The sequence below is a fragment of the Nycticebus coucang genome, chromosome 2, assembly GCF_027406575.1.
Source record: "Nycticebus coucang isolate mNycCou1 chromosome 2, mNycCou1.pri, whole genome shotgun sequence".
NCBI classification, from domain to species: Eukaryota; Metazoa; Chordata; class Mammalia; order Primates; family Lorisidae; genus Nycticebus; species Nycticebus coucang.
This window is the reverse complement of record NC_069781.1, coordinates 5,901,157-5,922,078: the sequence shown is the minus strand read 5'-3', so window position 1 is coordinate 5,922,078 and position 20,922 is coordinate 5,901,157. Positions and strand designations below refer to the sequence as shown.

Genomic DNA, 20,922 nt, shown 5'->3' with positions numbered 1-20,922 from the left:
TCACAGCAACCTCCAACTCCTGGGCTTAAGCGATTCTCTTGCCTCAGCCTCCCGAGTAGCTGGGACTACAGGTGCCCACCACAACGCCCAGCTATTTTTTGGTTGCAGTTCGGCCGGGGCCGAGTTTGAACCCGCCACCCTCGGTATATGGGGCCAGCGCCCTACCGACTGAGCCACAGGTGCTGCCTGGGGTGGGAAAAACTTTTAACAGTAAAGTTTTGGATTGGGCAGCGCCTGTGGCTCAGTGGGTAGGGCACCGGCCCCATATACCGAGGGTGGCGGGTTCAAACCCGGCCCGACCAAACTGCAACAAAAAAATAGCTGGGCATTGTGGCGGGCACCTGTAGTCCCAGCTACTCGGGAGGCTGAGGTAAGAGAATCACCTAAGCCCATGAGTTGGAGGTTGCTGTGAGCTGTGACGCCATGGCACTCTACCCAGGGCGATAAAGTGAGACTCTGTCTCTACAAAAAAAAAAAAAAGAGAGAGTTTTGGATTTAAAACCTTTATTTTTTCCACATTTGACTAAAATTTTAAGATCATGTACTGGTCAACATAAAACCCCAAAATACATGAATTACAAAAGGCAAGAATTGGGTGTTTAAACAATAAGGTAGGGTTTACCAGAGGCATTAAATTGATGTGGCAACAGTTCTACACTTTAGATCAGGCGTCCTCAAACTGCGGCCCATGGGCGACATGAAGCGGTGTGAATTGTATTTGTTCCCGTTTTGTTTTTTGCTTCAAAATAAGATATGTGCAGTGTGCATAGGAATTTGTTCATAGTTTTTTTTTTTTTTTTTTAAACTATAGTCTGGCCCTCCAATGGTCTGAGGGACAGTGAATTGGCCCCCTGCTTAAAATGTTTGAGGACGCCTGCCTTAGATAATCACTAAGGACTACGGATCTATTTGTCTACAAGGCTTGTTTTTATTTTACATTGCTAAGTTTAGTTTTGTATACAATAATGAGTCAGCATTAGTATTTAGATGTGTAAGATATTAAACTGTCATTCATAAAGAAGAATTGTAGCATCTCAACAATTCAGACTGTAACATCAGACAGCCTGCCTCCACATCTTGCCTTCATCACATTTTTACTGTGTGGCCTCAGCTAAATGCTTAACATCTCTGTAGATTTGGCTTTCTTTTCAGTAAAGCAAGTTTTCCCCTGTCAGGGCTGTTACGAAGACAAGAGGACACATGTAAAGCACTCAGCACAGGGCCAAGGGAAGAGGTCGGCAGGTGCTGGCGACACAGAAGGCATCCCTGGCTCTGAGAGCTCTGGGTTACATGGCAGTGTCACCATAGTCCTTATGAGCTGAGAGCACTCTGAGGCTTTCTTTCCCCTTCTAAACTATTCACATCATCTTAGCGATTCAAGGAAAGAACAGCTGGTCTTGAGAGACAAGACTCACCCACTTTCCCTTTCATCCTGTTGGACCCAAGCAGCACACCCAGACCAGCCCCAGGAAGAATCCCCAAGCTTCTGCCACAGAGTACTGTACTCTCTCCAAAGATCGGGGAGCTTGGATAAACTCTCACTTTTATCCAAGACCCCTGGACTCTTTCCTCAACAATTCAGCCCACAGCCACCCCCCACAAATAAAGCACAATGATATTGCAATAGACTTTTTTCCATCCCCAAAACCATGGACCAGGATTCTGCAGTAGAAGGCAAGGCAAACCCAATTGTTCTTAATGTCACACTGACCTTCTGCCTTTGAGACCTGGAAGCCACAGCACTGGTGGACATAAATTCTACTGCCTGCTGCTCCAGATCCAAGGGGATAGGGTAGCCCTCTGGCAGAAATCTGTCTGTTGCCTCCTGGAAGAGAGGAAACCTAGATTCCTACAGAGCTTGAAACGGCCATTCTAGGCTGAAGGGAGGGTTGATGGAATCAATAGCTGTTCTCACATATCTGGCTTGACTGGCCCTGCTGAGGTCACTAGTGCTTGAGGACATCGGGTTTCAAAGGGTTTGGCATTTCAGAGCATAGGCCCTAAACTGAATGATAGATATTCCAGACCCCACAAACTCCCCTGGGTTTAAGTATGAGCCAGGGCAACACAGGGAGCTCTGGGGCAGGGAGGCAGCATCTTGGGGGTGTGAACAGAACGTGTGGAGATGTTTTAAATGCCCAGGGGATGACACAGCTGGAAAAGGGAAACTGTTCTAGCCAACTGCACTTGACTCTGATTAACTTGGTAAACACCATCCTAATAGCTCTTATATCACGGAGAGCTCAATTCCCAGGGGGATGAAGGCACAACCAGCAGAGACTCACACTGCTGAAGGCAGCTGAGGCAGGAGAAACACCTAGAGAGAGGTGGCTTACTTTGTTCACAGGCTTCTCTGGAGTCTTCACAGACACTTCAGCTGGTTTTCCTTTCTTTGATGGCGTTCTTTTGATTTTGGGTGAGTGGAATTTGTCCATCAGCTTCATGGTGAAGGAAGAGAGATGAGAACGCTGGGAGTCTGCAAACAGAGAGGGCACTGACCGTTAGAGGGCAGAGTGAGCAGGGGGTGGCTCACTGACCCCTCGCGGAAATGAGCAATGTCGTCAAACCAAGCTTTTTTATCTGGCTGTTCAGAGTTTCAAGGGGGAGGGTGTATTAAAACTCCAGTCCCCAACCCTCAGGCAGCAGACCTGGACCACAGGTACGGGGCTGCAGAGCAGGAGAGGGAGGGAGCCAAGTTTCCTCTTTATGTATAGCCACTCCCCATCACTCACATACCTGCATGAGCTGCACCTCCTATCAGAAGGAGGTGGCATTAGATTCTCACAGGGCCGCAAACCCTGCTGTAACCTGCATATGTGAGGGATCTAGATTGAGCTCTTTATGAGAATTCAATGCCTGCTGATCTGATGTGGAGCTGAGGTGGTGGACGCCAGCAATGGGGGAGGCTGAAATGCAGGTGATCATTAACAGGGAGGGCTGACTGCACAGAGACCATAAGGAATCAATTACTTTTAGACTCATATCAAAACCAAACATCACCACCCCAGTCCTGGTGTAAAAAGTTTGGGGACTGCTGCATCAAAACATCTCTGCTCACAGGTTTCAATTTTTGCAACTTCCATCTACAGTAAGTTGTTCAGAATTGTGGAACTCAAAGGCAGTCCAAATAAACACAGAAAAAGGGAACTTGCAAGTATTTCCAAATGTTCTTACAGAATGCACATGGTGATGACCAAGACCTCAGCCAATGTCCAAGGGAAATGGCTAAGAAAAAAGCAGCTAAGTGGAACTGGAGATGAACGGGATGTGAGCACTGGAAAGGAAGGCCCTTCAAATCTTCCTTCTCATGCTTTGGTTTAGGGATCTGCAACAAGTGACATGTTCGAGGCCCCAAAGGTGGAAGGGGAGACCAAACCAGAAGGAAGATGCTCAGAATCCTCTGGGCCACGAAGACTGAATGAGCTCCCTCTAGGGTCAGAGCAAGACGTGCTATCTATTCTCACCACTTGCATTTGAATTGTGCTGGAAGTTCCTGTGGGGCAATTAGGCATGAAAAAGAAATAGAAGGCAACTAGATGGAAAAGGAAGATGTAGTCTATTTGTAGATGACATGATCTCATGTATGGAAATCCCCAAGCAATCCACTAAAAAACTATTAGTACTAATAAAAAATTTCAGTAAGTTCACAGGATGTAAGAACAATGTACAAAACTCAATTAATTGTATTTCTTTTTTTTTTTTTTTTTTGTGGTTTTTGGCCGGGGCTAGGTTTGAACCCGCCACCTCCGGCATATGGGACCAGCGCCCTACTCCTTGAGCCACAGGCGCTGCCCAATTAATTGTATTTCTATACGGTAGCAATGAACATTTTAAATTCCAAAATTTTAAAAAGCTTCCATTTATACTATCAAAGAGGATAAAAGAAATGCATGACACACCAAAAACCACAAAACATTGTTGCAAGAAATTATGATCTAAATAAATAGAAAGACATCTTATGTTCATGGAAGAAAGGTTAATATTATTAAGATGATACACTGGATGTGGTAGCTCACGCCTATAATCCTAGCGCTCTGGGAGGCCGAGGTGTGTGGATTGCTTAAGCTCACAGGTTCGAGACTAGCCTGAGCTAGAGCGAGACCCCATCTCTAAAAATAGCCAGGCGTTGTGGCAGGTGTCTATAGTCCCAGCTACTCGGGCGGCTGAAGCAAGAGAATTGTTTGAGCCCAAGAGTTTGAGGTTGCTGTGAGCTATGATGCCAGGCACTCTACTGAGGCCAACAAAGTGAGACTCTGTCTCAAAAAAAAAAAAAAAAAAGATGGTGATACTACCCAAATTGATCTACAGATTCAATGTAATCCCTATAACAATCCCAGTTGGTTATTTTGCAGAAATTGATGATCTAATCCCAAAATTAGTAAGGAAATATGAGGGATGCAAAAAGCTAAAACAACCTTGAAGAACAAAATTGGAAGAGTCACTGTTTTCAAGTTAAACTACCACAAAGCCATACTATTCAAGACCACGGTGCAGGCATAAGGACGCACAGATTAACATTTGAGAATCCAGAAATAAACCCATGCGTCTAAACCCAACTGATTTTCAACAAGGGTGTCAAGACCATTTGATGGGGCAAAAAATAGTCTTTTCAACAAATGGTGCTGGAACAACTGCATAGCTAAATACAAAAGAGTGAACTTGGGCCCCTATCTCACATCATATACAAAATAAACTCAAAATGGATTAGACCTAAATGTAAGAGTTAAAATTATAATACTTGTAGAAGAAAATAGGAGTTTTTGCAACCTTAGATTTGGCCATTTTTTCCCTTAGATACAACCCTATGAGCATAACAAAGAAAAAGAAAAAAGAGAAAAAAATGGACTCCATCAAAATCAAAACATTTTGTGCTACAAACAACACCATAAACAAAGTGAAAAGACAACCACACAGGGTAGGAGAAACACAGGCCTGCCCTGCTAAAGGCTGGGAATACATTCTGAGAACCGTGTCACTGTGAGTGGCAGAGCCTCTCACACACACCCAGGCGGTGCAGTCTACTACAGACTCAAGCTGTGTTACATGCAGCCTGTCTCCAGGTTACAGCACTGGAACAACTGTAACACAGTGCTAAGTATTTGTGTGTCTAAACATAGAAAAGGTGCAGGAAAATACCGTATAAAAGATAAAAACTGTTATTCGGGAGGCTGAGGCAAGAGAATCGCTTAAGCCCTGGAGTTGGAGGTTGCTGTGAGCTGTGTGAGGCCACGGCACCCTACCGAGGGCCATGAAGTGAGACTCTGTCTCTACAATAAAAAAAAAATAAAAACTGTTACATCCATACAGGGCACTTACCACGACTGGAGCTGGCAGGACTGGAAGTTGCTCTGGGTGGTGAGTGGTAAGTGAATGCGAGTGAGAGCCTAGGACACTACCGTAAATTACTATAGATCTTATAACTACTGTACACTTAGGAAACACTAAATTTATAAAAAATTTTTGTGGGGGGTGCCTGTAGCTCATCAACTAGGGTGCCGGTCACATATACCAGGGTAGGCAGGTTTGAACCCAGCTGGGCCTGCCAAACAATGACAACTACTACAACAACAAAAAAATAGCTGGGCGTTGTGGTGGGCGCCTATAGTCCCAGCTACGTGGAAGGCTTAGGTAAGAGAATCACTTGAGCCCAAGAGTTTGAGGTTGCTGTGAGCTGTGTCACCATAGCACTCTACTGAGGTCAACATAGTGAAACTCTGTCTAAAAAGAAAATAATAATAATTTTTTTTCTTTAACAATTAACCTAAGCTTACTGTAACTTATTATTTTTTTTCTTTTTTAGAGACAAAGTCTTACTTTATTGCCCTCGATAGAGTGCCATGGTGTCATAGCTCACAGAAACCTCCAATTCCTGGGCTTAGGCGATTCTCTTGCCTCAGCCTTCCAAGCAGCTGGGCACTACAGGTGTCCTCCACAATGCCCAGCTATTTTTTGTTGCAGTTTGGCCGGGGCCAGGTTCGAACCCGCCACCCTCAGTATATGGGGCTGGACCCCTACTCACTGAGCCTCACGTGCTGCCCCAGCTTACTGTAACATTTTTACTTTATAAACATAATTTTTAAAAATTTTTGACTCTTTCATAATAACATTTAGTTTAAAACACAAATGCTTTGCACAGCCATACAAAAAATGTTTTCTTTATTCTATAGGCTTTTTTCTAGTTTTAAAATATTTGGTTCTTTACTTTTTAAAGTTGTTTGTTAAAAATAAAAACTAAGTATTGCAGTACATTGAGCTCCACAGAGACAGCGCCGGGGCAAGTGAGAGCCGGACAGGCACTGGGCGACTCTGTGCCTTGCTGAGGAAAAATAACTAAACATGGGCAAAGGAGATCCTTAACAAGCCGAGAGGCAAAATGTCATCATATGCATTCTTTGTGCAAACTTGTCAAGAGGAGCCCAAGAAGAAGCACCCAAATGCTTTAGTCAGCTTCTTAGAGTTTTCTAAGAATTGCTCAGAGAGATGGAATACCATGTTTGCTAAAGAGAGAGGAAAAGTTGGGTGGTGCCTAGCTCAGTGAGTAGGGCGCCGGACCCATATACTGAGGGTGGTGGGTTCAAACCCAGCCCTGGCCAAACTGCAACAAAAAAATAGCCAGGCATTGTGGCAGATGCCTATAGTCCCGGCTACTTGGGAGGCTGAGGCAAGAGAATCACCTAAACCCAGGATTTATAGGTTGCTGTGAGCTGTGTGACACCACGGCATTGTATTGAGGGCAATAAAAAAAAAAAAAAACAGAAAGGAAAATTTGAAGACATGGCAAAAGCAGACAAGGCCTATTATGAAAAAGAAATAAAAACCTATATCCCTCCTAAAGGGGAAACAAAAAAGAAGTTCAAGAATCCCAACGTACCCAAGAGGCCTCCTTCGGCCTTTTTCTTGTTCTGTTCTGAGTATTGCCCAAAAATCAAAGGAGAACATCCTGGCCTATCCATTGGTGATATTGCAAAGAAGCTGGAGGAGATGTGGAATGACAGTGCTGCGGACGACAAGCAGCCTTAGGAAAAGAAGGCTGCAAAGCTGAAGGAAAAATACAAAAAGGATATTGCTGCATACCAAGCTAAAGGAAAGCCTGATGCGTGAAAAAGGAAGTCGTCAAGGCTGGAAAAAGCAAGGAAAAGAAGCAAGAGGAGGAAGATGAAGAAGAGGAGGAAGATGACGAAGATGACGAATAAGTTGCTTCTAGCACAGTTTTTTTCCCTTGTCTATAAAGCATTTAACCTCTTCCCCAGTACACAACTCACTCCTTTTAAGGAAAAAAATTGAAATGTAAAAAATATATAAATAAATAAAAACTAAGATATGAGGCCAGGAGTGGTAGCTCACACCTGTAATCCTAGCACTCTGGGAGGCCAAGGTGGGTAGACAGCTTGAGCTCACGAGTTTAAGACCAGCCTGACCAAAATCAAGACCCCTGTCTTTACTAAACAAACAAACAAACAAACAAAAAAAAAAAAAAAAAAAAGCAAGAGGATCACCTGAGCCTAAGAGTTAGAGGTTGCTGAGAGCTATGACAATATGGCGCTCTACTCAGGGCAACAGCTTGAGACTCTGCCTCAGAAAAACAAAACAAAAAACCCAACTAAGACATGAACACGCACATTAGCCTAGGCCCACACAAGGCCAGGGTCATCATTGTCACTGTCTTCCACCCCCATATCTCGTCCCACTGGAAGGTCTTCCGGGGCAGTTAACACACTTGGAGCTGTCATCCGCTGTGATGACAGGGTCTTCTGGAAGACCTCCTGAAGGCTCTGCCTGAGGCTATTTTAATACAATTAATTTAAAACAAATAATGATAAAAAGTATAATAAATATATAAGCCAGTAACAGCTGTTTTTATTGTTGCTATCAAGTATCACATATTGCACATATGCCTGGCCCCATAGGAGGTTTACACCCGAGCCACCTAACATCTGAGTAATGCACTGCCGTAGGTGCTATGATGGCTAAGACATCATCAGGTGACAGGAATTTTTCAGTTCCATTATAACCTATGGAACCGCTGCCTTATATGCGTTGACCAACATATTAAGTAGCATGTAACTACATTTGCAAATTACATGTAGTTTCCATCAGTATTCTCAGGGGACTGGTTTCAGGGCCCCCATCAGATGCCACAATCCATGGATGCACAAGTCCCTTATATAAAATGACATGATATTTGCATACAACCTGCACATTTCCTCAGTAGACTTTAAATCCCCTCTAGATTACTGATAATACCTAATGCAATGTAAAAGCTATGTAAATAGTCGTTATACTGTATTTTTAAATGTGTTTTTTAGTTGTTATTTTTATATTCTTTTTTGTTTTTTTTCCAAAATATTTTTTATCTGAGGTTGGTTGAATCAGAAGATGCAGAACTCATAACTGTGGAAGGCAGATATATCTGATAAGGGACTTGTATACTGAAAATATAAACAACTCTTACAATTTAGGAATAAAAGACAAATAAGCCAACTTAAAACAGGCAAAGAATTTGGATTGCATTCTTCTCCAAAGAAGATATACCAATTGGCAACAAGCACATGAAAAGAGGGTAAACATATTCAGGCTTTAGGGAAATGTATTTACATTCATCTGATTTCAGAACCACAGTAAGTTCCCAATTCACTCCCACTAGGGACAATCAGAAGACAGACAATACCAAGTGTTGGTGAGGACTGAAGAGACTGGAACCCCACACACACTGCTGGTAGAAACACAAAATGTTGCAACTGCTCTGGAAAACACTGGGCAACTCCTTACAACATCAAACACAATTAGTACATGACCCAGAAATTGTGCTCCTGGACATATTCCCAAGAGAAATGAACACATACATCCCTGTGACTTATACAGACAAGTTCAAGGAAAGTTCATAGCAACATTATTCATAGTAGTCAAAAGGTGGAAACAAGTGAAATGTCTAAATGTCCGTGAATGACAGAAAATGTGCTAAGTCCATACAATGGAATATCATTTGGCAATAAAAGAAATAAAAAGAAAGTACTGACATATGCCACAACCTGGATGAACCTTAAAAATATTACACCAAGGGGGCGGCGCCTGTGGCTCAGTGAGTAGGGCGCAGGCCCCATATGCCGAGGGTAGCGGGTTCAAACCCAGCCCCGGCCAAACTGCAACAACAAAAAAAAAATAGCCGGGCGTTGTGGTAGGCGCCTGTAGTCCCAGCTACTCGGGAGGCTGAGGCAAGAGAATCGCTTAAGCCCAGGAGCTGGAGGTTGCTGCGAGCTGTGTGATGCCACAGCACTCTACCAAGGGCCATAAAGTGAGACTCTTAAAATAAATAAATAAATAAATAAATAAATTACACCAAGGGAAAGCAGCCTGCCACAGAAGACCGAACACTGTATTTGGAACGGCCATGTGTTAGAGATTGCCGAAAACTGGAGGAGCTGGAGAGAGGGACACAGAGTGATTGCCAGTGAGGATGGGAGACAACAATATACTAAAATCAGCATCCAGCGATGATTGTATAATCCAGTGACTATATAAAATACAAAAAGTTGAATGACACATGAATTATATCTCAATAGAGATGTTAATAAACTGGTAACCCACTGTGCATTCTTCCTTCATCTCACCATTTACCACAATACCTTCCATGTGTGATGTGTGAAATCATCTTGCTAATTGATTTAAGACTATCCCTTCCTCACAAGAATGCAAACTCCCTGAGGTCCATACCTGCATTGTTTATCCCTGCCTTCTCAGTGCTTCCATGGTAGCTGGCCACTGAAGATGTCCAATAAACATTCGTTCAGCAAATGAACAAATCAAACAACCAAAAAAACACCCCAGGAAGAAGACTGCTTCCTATGGTAGCAGAAAGTCACAGAAAATACTTGAAATTTGCTAAAAATGTGGAGCAAATCACTATCCTCAATGAACAAATAAATATCCATAGTTTTAAAAATAAAAACACTCCCCCCTGTCAATTTTTCCAGTAATTCAGAACTTATTAAAAAAAAAAAAAACTCTCCAAATAAGTGACAGACCACCTTGCACTACAGGGCCGTCTACCATTGTTGCATGTGACTGAGTAAGGCCAAAGTTCAACTCCTTTCTCAAAGACCTTCCATATAGCCAGGATGGATTCGATAAATTATCTACTCTTTGCAAACTATTTAAGAATCCACTGTACTCTGGACCAAAGAGAAAGGCCAAGGCCTGACCCTCATTCACATGCAGAGTCAAACCAAAAGAGCTTCACAGCCATGTGCTGGCCAGAGCTGCAGAAGGCCCTTAGGCCCCAGATGTGGACACAAGTCCACAGGAAGTCAGCGCACCTGGCTAGTGCCTGGACAGCTGGACAGGCAGGTCAGGAGGGCTCCGGATACCAGCCCTTATCCTAGTCATCCCTGGGGGTAGAAGCAGGTGCACAGGCATGGTGTGAGTTTTCCAGCTCCCTTTGCCCTGCCTCTTTTCCCTTCCCACCCAAGCGGGTAGGTCCCATTTATAGTTTATACTTCCTTCTGTAGGCTTCAAAACTTATGCGAACAGTTTAATTATTCATGTGGTGGTTAAAAGGGTATACACTGGCGGCCAGGTTATAGTGGCAGAGGCTACTCAGGAGGATCACTTGAACCCAAGAGCTGGAGGCTGTAGTGTGCTATAATTGCACCTGTGAATAGCCACTGCACTCCAGCCTGGGCAACATAGCAAGAACCTATCTCGTAAAAAAGAAAAAAAGCTAAAAGTTAAAAAAAAAAAAAATTGAAAGGGGCTGTGCATTGGAGTTAGGCTACTTAGGGTAAAACACTTAAGACAGCATCTCTATAAATTTTTAGTTTGGGGGAAAAAAACTATCCTATGCAATGGAAAAATAAGATGACATTATCCTTCTTGAGATGGCTGATGTGATGCAGATTAAATAAGACACCGCCTAAGGATTGCGGCAGATGGCTCTGTTCAACACAGGAGCTAACCTAACTGTACGGTGTGGATGGGTAGCAAGGTCCATCAGATTCTGAACTCTTATTCCTGCTGCTTACAGATCTTCATCGGGTTATTCTGTGGCACTGAACATCTAACTCCCTACCCTGAGTAATGAGAGCCTTACGGACGCCCACCTTCCTCCTCCTTCGGCATTGACCTGGAAATCTCAATCTGGCCTTGGCCTGCCGACCCACCTCCCTGCCCCATCGATTTTACTTGCCTCCTCCTGTATTAACGTCACTGCTGCCCCAATCCTGCCCCTCTGACACTGGCTTGTCCCTCACCAGGCAGGTCCCCATTAAATGGGATGTGAGAACTATTTCCTCATTTGCATAACTTCCGCCCTGCCAAATGAGTCTGAGAGTGGGGGAAGGCAGACACAAAGGGGAAGTCTAGGCAGGATGCATGGGTTCTCTGGCTGCCAAATATCTTCAGAGACACAGGTTGGGTGAGGCAACTTCTGCCTTTTCCACTGTCTGCTGCTCTGAGTTGCTGTTTGGACAGGGATAGGACTGAGAAGCTGGCCAGATTCACAACTCTGCCATCATGACCAGGGTGGAAGGAGGGTACACAAGTGAGGTATGGTGGTTAGTCCCCCAAAACCCTCTCAGATGGTTCCTGCAAGTGCAGGGCTGGCCCCAATCATAACCCAGGGACCAACTAAGGGCACCTCTGCCTGCAACCTGCTAACAGAACCCAGGAATATATAACAGCACTCATAATTCTAGTCTGTCTGAGAAACCATGTCAGCATTAAGGGCAGCGCAAGGGCTTCCAATAAATCTTTCTCCTTGAGATACCTAATAGCCTCAAAACAGCCAGTTCCAGCACAAGAAGTGATAAATCAAGCAGAGAAAGGAGATTCTTTGCAGTGACAACCAATCTTCTCAGCTCTGGAAATTGAGGACAGCACTAACTAGAGACAGATACTGACCATATCTTAGTATTGTCCTCAACTGAGGAGTTGTCAGCTTTTTCTCAAAACCTTGGGTTATCAGTACAGGTTTCAGGTGATTTTCAAGGTGGCTCAAACTATGTCTGAGTGTGACAAGGCACCGTAATGACGAGTGGTGCCTGGAGAGTAGCAACAGGCGGCACCACATGAACACTACTGTGAAGGTCACCTTTCCAGCAGCCCGTGTGCTGCCCCTGCCCCTCCTCATGGAGAATCTGTATCTGGGAAGAGGAATGCCCCAGAAACGCTCCCACACGACGCAGAGACGCCGGTAGCTTTACTCACTACTCTCTCGTCACTCCCTGTCTTTTCACACTCAAGAAGTTGCACTTTAGATTTTGTACATGCATCTTTTAAGAAATTTCCTACTACTAAAATTAAAACAAAATTTTAAGGGTGGCGCCTATGGCTCTAGGAGTGGGGCACTGGCCCCATATACCAGGGGTGGTGGGTTCAAGCCTGGCCCTGGCCAAAACTGCAAAAAAAAAAAAAAAAAAGAAATCTTTTTTAAAGACTTCATCCATACATACAGGGAAAGTGTGTGCATTTGCATACATGCAATGCAGCTGTCAACAGTCTCCTCCATGTCTCCAGAACACATGCTAAGAGTTCTCTGTGGGTAGAACTGCTAGATTTTAGAGCATGCACCACATTTAATCTTACAGATATTGCCAAATGAGTCTCAAAAGTGGCTGTGCCACTGTACAGTTCCACTAGCAAGGCTAAGAGAGTCCTGGCTGCTGTGCATCCTACCAATGCCTGGGGCTGCCACACTCACTTTCCCACATAGCCACGGCTAACCAGAGGACACAAAAGCCGCCTTCACAAAGAAATGCCATAAGCTGGTGTATCTTACTGTGATCCAGCAAACCTGTGACGGCAACTTCAAAGGTCATTCAGACTATGGCTCAGGATGGCATTCAAACCAGGCAGGGTCAGAGATTCCTAACGACTAGGAGGGGCAGCTTACATAAGCTCACAAACAATTTCTGCATAAATGACCACCAGCAGCCACTTTCTTGGGCAGCCATCCCAGGCTGAAGATCCGGCTGTGAGATGGAACATCCTCTACCTGGAGAGAAAGAGGATGGGGTGGAGGAGAGCACATAACCAGCTCACAGAGTCACGTCTTGACAAAAAAATCAAGCAGAACAACAACACACCAAAGCCAAACCAATTTCTCCCAAAGTGGTCTGCCAGGTGCCAATATTTCAACTTCCCCCGGCCAGGCCTAATCATGATCTCTGCCAGTTGTTGACAAATGCGCACACCCGTATCAACTGGTCTTCTGTAAAATGTCACTTGTAGCAGCAGCTGGGATCCCAACATAGCAGTTTCTGTCAGGGCTTAATTTCACTCGGGGATGGGGGAGTCTCTAAACATCCATCACGGGCAACCACAAAGACAAGGTCATGGTGGACAACACCGTGGTGGTTAATGTTTCCTCTCCTACTGGATACCGGGTTTAGAGTCGTCTATGTAACCCACAGCCCTCATTTTCCAAATGTGTAAAAAGGACAAATGGAGCAGAGAAGTGACTAGAGGACATCAGGAAGGACTTTTTTAAGTGTAAGGATTTCAGAGTGTTTTTGGATTTTGTGGACTGTGATGTGAAGGAGGCAGTAAGGGACGGGCTGAGGTGGCAGTGGGCAGGGCAGGGAAATCAGTCTGTGTCTGTGTTACAGTTTGAGCTCAGCCACCACCCCAACCTGGCCTGTTCATTCCTCTGAACCTCAGGTTGCTCACCTATAGGACAAGCATAACCACAGACTGGGGAGTGGGAGAATGAGCAACATTCTCCTCAGGTTGTTGTGTGGCTTAAACGCGATCCTATGTGTAAAGTATGCAGCTGAAGACCTGAGAAATAGCAAATGCTTAATAAATGGCAACTGTTATTGGACAACCTTGCCAGGCCCTTGCCAGCACTTTATAAGGCAAAAGCTAAAAATAATCCCAGCCTAGTACAGCCAAAAGCAACCTGGAGTTCTATTTCTCCAACAATTTCCACACTGAAAGATCCTTACTTAATATAGAATTATTCATGTTAAAGCAGAGGGAAAACAATATTTGGAGCTGTACGATATCAAGGCTTCTTCAACATGAAAATCTATTCATACTGCCCATCTGTTCAGGAAGTCTACCTACTTGGGAGCTATGATATTGCTGATGGAAATATTAACATCTTTCTTTCTCAGCAACAAAGGTAAAACAATTTCATTTAAAACTCTAAGCACTGGGGCGGTGCCTGTGGCTCAGTCGGTAAGGCGCCGGCCCCATATACCGAGGGTGGCGGGTTCAAACCCGGCCCCGGCCAAACTGCAACCAAAAAATAGCCGGGCGTTGTGGCGGGCGCCTGTAGTCCCAGCTACTCGGGAGGCTGAGGCAAGAGAATCGCTTAAGCCCAGGAGTTGGAGGTTGCTGTGAGCTGTGTGATGCCACGGCACTCTACCGAGGGCCATAAAGTGAGACTCTGTCTCTACAAAAAAAAAAAAAAAAAAACTCTAAGCACTGGAAAATATATAACACAGAAAGTGCAAATCTCTCATAATCCCACAGACAGCCATGCTGGAATATTTTTTCACTTATTTTTTTAGCTTCACAGCACACCATGGGCAATTCTGCACGTGAGTCTGAGCTGAGTAGTTCTCTGCCAAGAGGCAGAGACTGGATACTTTAGCAGTCAGTCTCCTGAATGGATGGATTCTAACTTCTGCTCCTCAAGCAACGCTGCCTTGATGGGCACATCATGCCTGCTTCTGTGTGCACCTGCACAGAGGGAGACTCCTAGAAATGGAGATAGCAGAGGACAAGCACCCAGAGCTTGATGAGATACTACCAGACTGCCCTAGTACTGAGCTGGATGCAACCAGCAGTGACTCCCGCTCTGATCAGTGCAGGGGAGGTGAGGTGCAAGAAAGAGGCTGGCCTGAACCTACCACCTATGGAAGAAACCACAATTTGCCTTACATTTGGGTTCAAATGTGACAGAGCTGCCATTTCCATTTTTCAGATCGATAGTTTACTTACAATTTAAGAAAATCCCACTCACTAAAACAAACAAATGCATTTAATTATGAATATTCAGGAATGAATATCTTCCTAAATAATTCTGCCATGAATAGCTCAGGAAGAGCCTGGGATGTCTCAGGAAGCTTTTGTTTCATCTTTGTAAAAACAATAAAGGACATCGCCTACACGTAAATATTCTTATGATCTCAAATCCCCGGGAAATAAGATGTTTTCAACTCTCTTTTCCTTTATTGGATGAAAAATTCAAAGAACTTAATGAAAAAAGAATGTTTTTCAATTGAAAAGTCTTTTCTTTTTCTTTCTTTTTTTTTTTTGGCCGGGGCTGGGTTTGAACCCGCCACCTCCGGCATATGGGACCGGCGCCCTACTCCTTGAACCACAGGCGCCACCCAAGTCTCTTTTATTTTTAATCAATATCGAAAGAATGTATTTTTAATAAAATAGTACCTATTTGGGGTGCAGTGGCTAACGCCTGTGGTCCTAGCACTCTGGGGGGTAGGGGAAAGGGGCTGGATCACTTGAGCTCACTAGTTCAAGACCAGCTTGAACAAGAATGAGATCCTGTTTCTACTGAGAATGTAAAAAAACTAGCTGGGCATGGTGGCGGGTGCCTCCAGTCCCAGCTACTTGGGAGCTGAGGCATGAGGATCTCTCGGGCCCAGGAATTTGAGGTTGCTGTGAGCTACAATGATGCCACTGCACTCTTTTCAGGGCGACAGAGTGAGACTGTTTCAAAATAAACAAAAAAGAAAAAAATACCTATTTCATAAAGTTAGCCTAAGGATTAAAACGAATATTCATTCAATAAATTTCTGAGCATCTCATCTCTACCAGGCCTTGACTGAGAACCCCCCACCACCTGACATTCTGTCTTCTCCCACACCCACCAGGTTCCTTCTCCTGTGCATTTCACCTTGGCTTGGACACATGGTAGATTTCGCCCAGCTTAAAAGCCCTAATCCTCTCTACCCCATACCCTCTCTCAGCTACTCTCACATTATTCTGCTTTCCTAAATAGCAAGACAGGGGCCAGGCGTGTGGCTCACTCCTGTAGTCCCAGCTACCGGGGAGGCTGAGGCAGAAGGATTGTGTAAACCCAGAAGGTGGAGGTTTCAGTGAGCTATGATGATGCCACTGCACTCTACCTAGGGTGACAGGTGACATCTTAAAAACAAACAAACAAAAGCAGGAACTGCTTGAAAAACTTGGCTATAATTCCTACAATTTTTTCCCTCATATTCTTTATTTTCCCCCAACATTTTATTTTGAAAAACGTTGAAACCTACAGAAAAGCTACAAGAATAGTATGAAGCAAACACCCACATGATCTTCACCTAGACTGTTACCCCACACATCTGTTTTCTCTCCTCCTTCCCTATCATGGATACACACATTTGTTTTTTTTTACCAAAGCAATTGAAAGCTGCACACATCGTAACACCACATCTCTAAATGCTACCTGCAGTCTCCTAAGAACAAGGACGTTCTCTTATGTAAATAAGAACAATAATATCATCATACCCAAGATATTTAACATTCACATAATATTGGCTCCATAATCAAATTTCCCTGATTATGTTCTTTATAGCTTTTTGAAAACTCCACAATCCGATTAAGGATCACACACTCTGTTTGGTTTTCCATGCCTCTCTAGCCTCCTTTAATCTGACTTAATTCGGTGGCAGTGGGGAGGGAACAGCATTTGGGATGCTGACGCATGCCCTAAAGAGGGCATCCCAGCTGTCCTGTAAGAGATACCATAAGTTGGATTTATATGATTGTTCCCTGTCATTAGAGTCAGGTAAAATATATTTGTTAAAAATAGTTTGGGGGTGGAATGTCCATTCTACGGCATCATATCAGTTACTGATAATGCTAAGTTTGATCACTTGGTAAAGTTGACATGTGTCCAATTTCTCCATAGCAGCAGTAATGCATTTTCCTCTTTGTAACTAGTAAGTAATCTGTTGTGCAGTTTGAGGCTGTAAACATCCTGTCCCCTCACAAAATTTCCCCGAACGGTTTGGCATGCACTGATGATCCTAGTGTCTTTTTTATTGGTGGTTACAAACTGTGACATCCAATTATTCCTCTACATTTATTGGCTGGCATTCTTTCCTAAGTAATACGTTCCCACCCCACACATTTTTGGTATCACTGTGGACTTTAATTTTCATTTTTTATTCAGTGTGTCATAGTCCTTCATAATCATTCCCTTTGATATTCAAACTATTCCAAACTTGGCCAGAGGGAGGTCTTTGAAAGCATCTCTGTACAAAAGATGCCCCAGAATACCCTCACTATCCCATCTCTCCAAGGAAACTGGAAAGGAATCATTCATTTCTTTAATAAGCCCTGGCTCCTTTAGGTGGGGAGTGGCATTTAAAAACCAAGACCTGGGCTGTGCACGTGCTCAGTGTCACTGGGATGTCATTGTTCTGTGTCCTTTCAATGGGCACAGTTGGGAAATATAAATACATGTACTTTAAAATCATGAACTACTACTGCTATCTCCTAGGGAAACTTAACACTGCAGAGTTCTTCCTCCTTGACTCCCTATTTGCAGCTCCCTTCCATTAGCACACAATGAGAACTCTTCCCAGCAGCATCAGTAGGACTACCTTGCTTTCCCGACAATAAACACAAAACAGCTTTAGAATTGCAGCACCAATACTACTGTCAGCAATTAAACCATTAGGGGAAAGCTCAGGATTTCTTAACAATTCTTCTAGTCCTAAGAATATACCGTATGAAGGGTATACATAGACTACTGTGTTCAAAGAAACTCGAATGGATTCTTTCCTCTGTGTGGGTTATACCATTTGATACATGGGGTTAGCTGTTTGTAATGATACTCAATTTCAGAGATTTTCTTTTAATGTTCAAAACATTTATACAGTTTAAAAGTCAAAAAACTCAATAACTCTGGTTATTCTTCATTTCCTTTTACAGAAATAAATAATATATCCATCTTTATTTCCTCTAATTTCTTATGGATATTATGTTAAACATTCACAGGAATCTGAATTAGGCAGTTCAATGATGAGGAAGTCAAAGAGACTGATCAAGGCTAGAAGCAAACACCTGGGAACTGCCAGCGCACACCAGCACAGGAGGAGACGAGACCACGCCTGGGAACTGCCAGCGCACAGCAGCACAGGAGGTGACGAGACCACGCCTGGGAACTGCCAGCGCACACCAGCACAGGAGGAGACGAGACCACGCCTGGGAACTGCCAGCGCACACCAGCACAGGAGGAGACGAGACCACGCCTGGGAACTGCCAGCGCACAGCAGCACAGGAGGAGACGAGACCACGCCTGGGAACTGCCAGCGCACACCAGCACAGGAGGAGACAAGACCACGCCTGGGAACTGCCAGCGCACACCAGCACACGAGGAGACGAGACCACGCCTGGGAACTGCCAGCGCACACCAGCACAGGAGGAGACGAGACCACGCCTGGGAACTGCCAGCGCACACCAGCACAGGAGGTGACGAGACCACGCCTGGGAACTGCCAGCGCACACCAGCACACGAGGAGACGAGACCACGCCTGGGAACTGCCAGCGCACACCAGCACACGAGGAGACGAGACCACGCCTGGGAACTGCCAGCGCACAGCAGCACAGGAGGTGACGAGACCACGCCTGGGAACTGCCAGCGCACACCAGCACAGGAGGAGACGAGACCACGCCTGGGAACTGCCAGCGCACACCAGCACACGAGGAGACGAGACCACGCCTGGGAACTGCCAGCGCACACCAGCACACGAGGAGACGAGACCACGCCTGGGAACTGCCAGCGCACAGCAGCACAGGAGGAGACGAGACCACGCCTGGGAACTGCCAGCGCACACCAGCACACGAGGAGACGAGACCACGCCTGGGAACTGCCAGCGCACACCAGCACACGAGGAGACGAGACCACGCCTGGGAACTGCCAGCGCACACCAGCACAGGAGGAGACGAGACCACGCCTGGGAACTGCCAGCGCACACCAGCACAGGAGGAGACGAGACCACGCCTGGGAACTGCCAGCGCACACCAGCACAGGAGGTGACGAGACCACGCCTGGGAACTGCCAGCGCACACCAGCACACGAGGAGACGAGACCACGCCTGGGAACTGCCAGCGCACACCAGCACACGAGGAGACGAGACCACGCCTGGGAACTGCCAGCGCACACCAGCACAGGAGGTGACGAGACCACGCCTGGGAACTGCCAGCGCACACCAGCATAGGAGGTGACGAGACCACGCCTGGGAACTGCCAGCGCACACCAGCACAGGAGGTGACGAGACCACGCCTGGGAACTGCCAGCGCACACCAGCACAGGAGGAGACGAGACCACGCCTGGGAACTGCCAGCGCACACCAGCACACGAGGAGACGAGACCACGCCTGGGAACTGCCAGCGCACACCAGCACAGGAGGTGACGAGACCACGCCTGGGAACTGCCAGCGCACACCAGCACAGGAGGTGACGAGACCACGCCTGGGAACTGCCAGCGCACAGCAGCACACGAGGAGACGAGACCACGCCTGGGAACTGCCAGCGCACACCAGCACAGGAGGAGACGAGACCACGCCTGGGAACTGCCAGCGCACACCAGCACAGGAGGAGACGAGACCACGCCTGGGAACTGCCAGCGCACACCAGCACACGAGGAGACGAGACCACGCCTGGGAACTGCCAGCGCACACCAGCACACGAGGAGACGAGACCACGCCTGGGAACTGCCAGCGCACACCAGCACAGGAGGAGACGAGACCACGCCTGGGAACTGCCAGCGCACACCAGCACAGGAGGAGACGAGACCACGCCTGGGAACTGCCAGCGCACACCAGCACAGGAGGTGACGAGACCACGCCTGGGAACTGCCAGCGCACACCAGCACACGAGGAGACGAGACCACGCCTGGGAACTGCCAGCGCACACCAGCACACGAGGAGACGAGACCACGCCTGGGAACTGCCAGCGCACACCAGCACAGGAGGTGACGAGACCACGCCTGGGAACTGCCAGCGCACACCAGCACAGGAGGTGACGAGACCACGCCTGGGAACTGCCAGCGCACACCAGCACAGGAGGTGACGAGACCACGCCTGGGAACTGCCAGCGCACACCAGCACAGGAGGAGACGAGACCACGCCTGGGAACTGCCAGCGCACACCAGCACACGAGGAGACGAGACCACGCCTGGGAACTGCCAGCGCACACCAGCACAGGAGGTGACGAGACCACGCCTGGGAACTGCCAGCGCACACCAGCACAGGAGGTGACGAGACCACGCCTGGGAACTGCCAGCGCACAGCAGCACAGGAGGAGACGAGACCACGCCTGGGAACTGCCAGCGCACACCAGCACAGGAGGAGACGAGACCACGCCTGGGAACTGCCAGCGCACAGCAGCACAGGAGGAGACGAGACCATGCCTGGGAACTGCCAGCGCACACCAGCACAGGAGGAGACGAGACCACGCCTGGGAACTGCCAGCGCACAGCAGCACAGGAGGAGACGAGACCACGCCTGGGAACTGCCAGCGCACACCAGCACAGGAGGAGACGAGACCACGCCTGGGAACTGCCAGCGCACACCAGCACAGGAGGAGACGAGACCATGCCTGGGAACTGCCAGCGCACACCAGCACAGGAGGAGACGAGACCACGCCTGGGAACTGCCAGCGCACACCAGCACAGGAGGAGACGAGACCACGCCTGGGAACTGCCAGCGCACACCAGCACACGAGGAGACGAGACCACGCCTGGGAACTGCCAGCGCACACCAGCACAGGAGGAGACGAGACCACGCCTGGGAACTGCCAGCGCACACCAGCACAGGAGGAGACGAGACCACGCCTGGGAACTGCCAGCGCACACCAGCACAGGAGGAGACGAGACCACGCCTGGGAACTGCCAGCGCACACCAGCACACGAGGAGACGAGACCACGCCTGGGAACTGCCAGCGCACACCAGC

The 20,922-nt window shown here is 46.8% G+C and overlaps 1 protein-coding gene and 1 pseudogene across 18 annotated transcripts in view; one reads left to right on the top strand and one right to left on the bottom strand.

Annotated features, from left to right (window-relative positions):
* Positions 1-20,922, bottom strand: part of RAPGEF1 (Rap guanine nucleotide exchange factor 1) — a 161,286-nt gene that overhangs the window by 62,360 nt on the left and 78,004 nt on the right. For 13 of the 18 annotated variants that reach the window (XM_053559333.1, XM_053559346.1, XM_053559436.1 and 10 more), the window contains exons 2-3: positions 2,337-2,476; positions 1,712-1,825 (exon numbers count right to left, since the gene is read on the bottom strand). In XM_053559333.1, the coding sequence (XP_053415308.1) occupies positions 1,712-1,825; positions 2,337-2,476 (254 nt within the window). The remainder of the gene's footprint in view (positions 1-1,711; positions 1,826-2,336; positions 2,477-20,922) is intronic. The other 5 variants (XM_053559379.1, XM_053559451.1, XM_053559369.1 and 2 more) reach the window with 1 other exon arrangement.
* Positions 6,337-7,193, top strand: LOC128563972 (high mobility group protein B1-like; annotated as a pseudogene).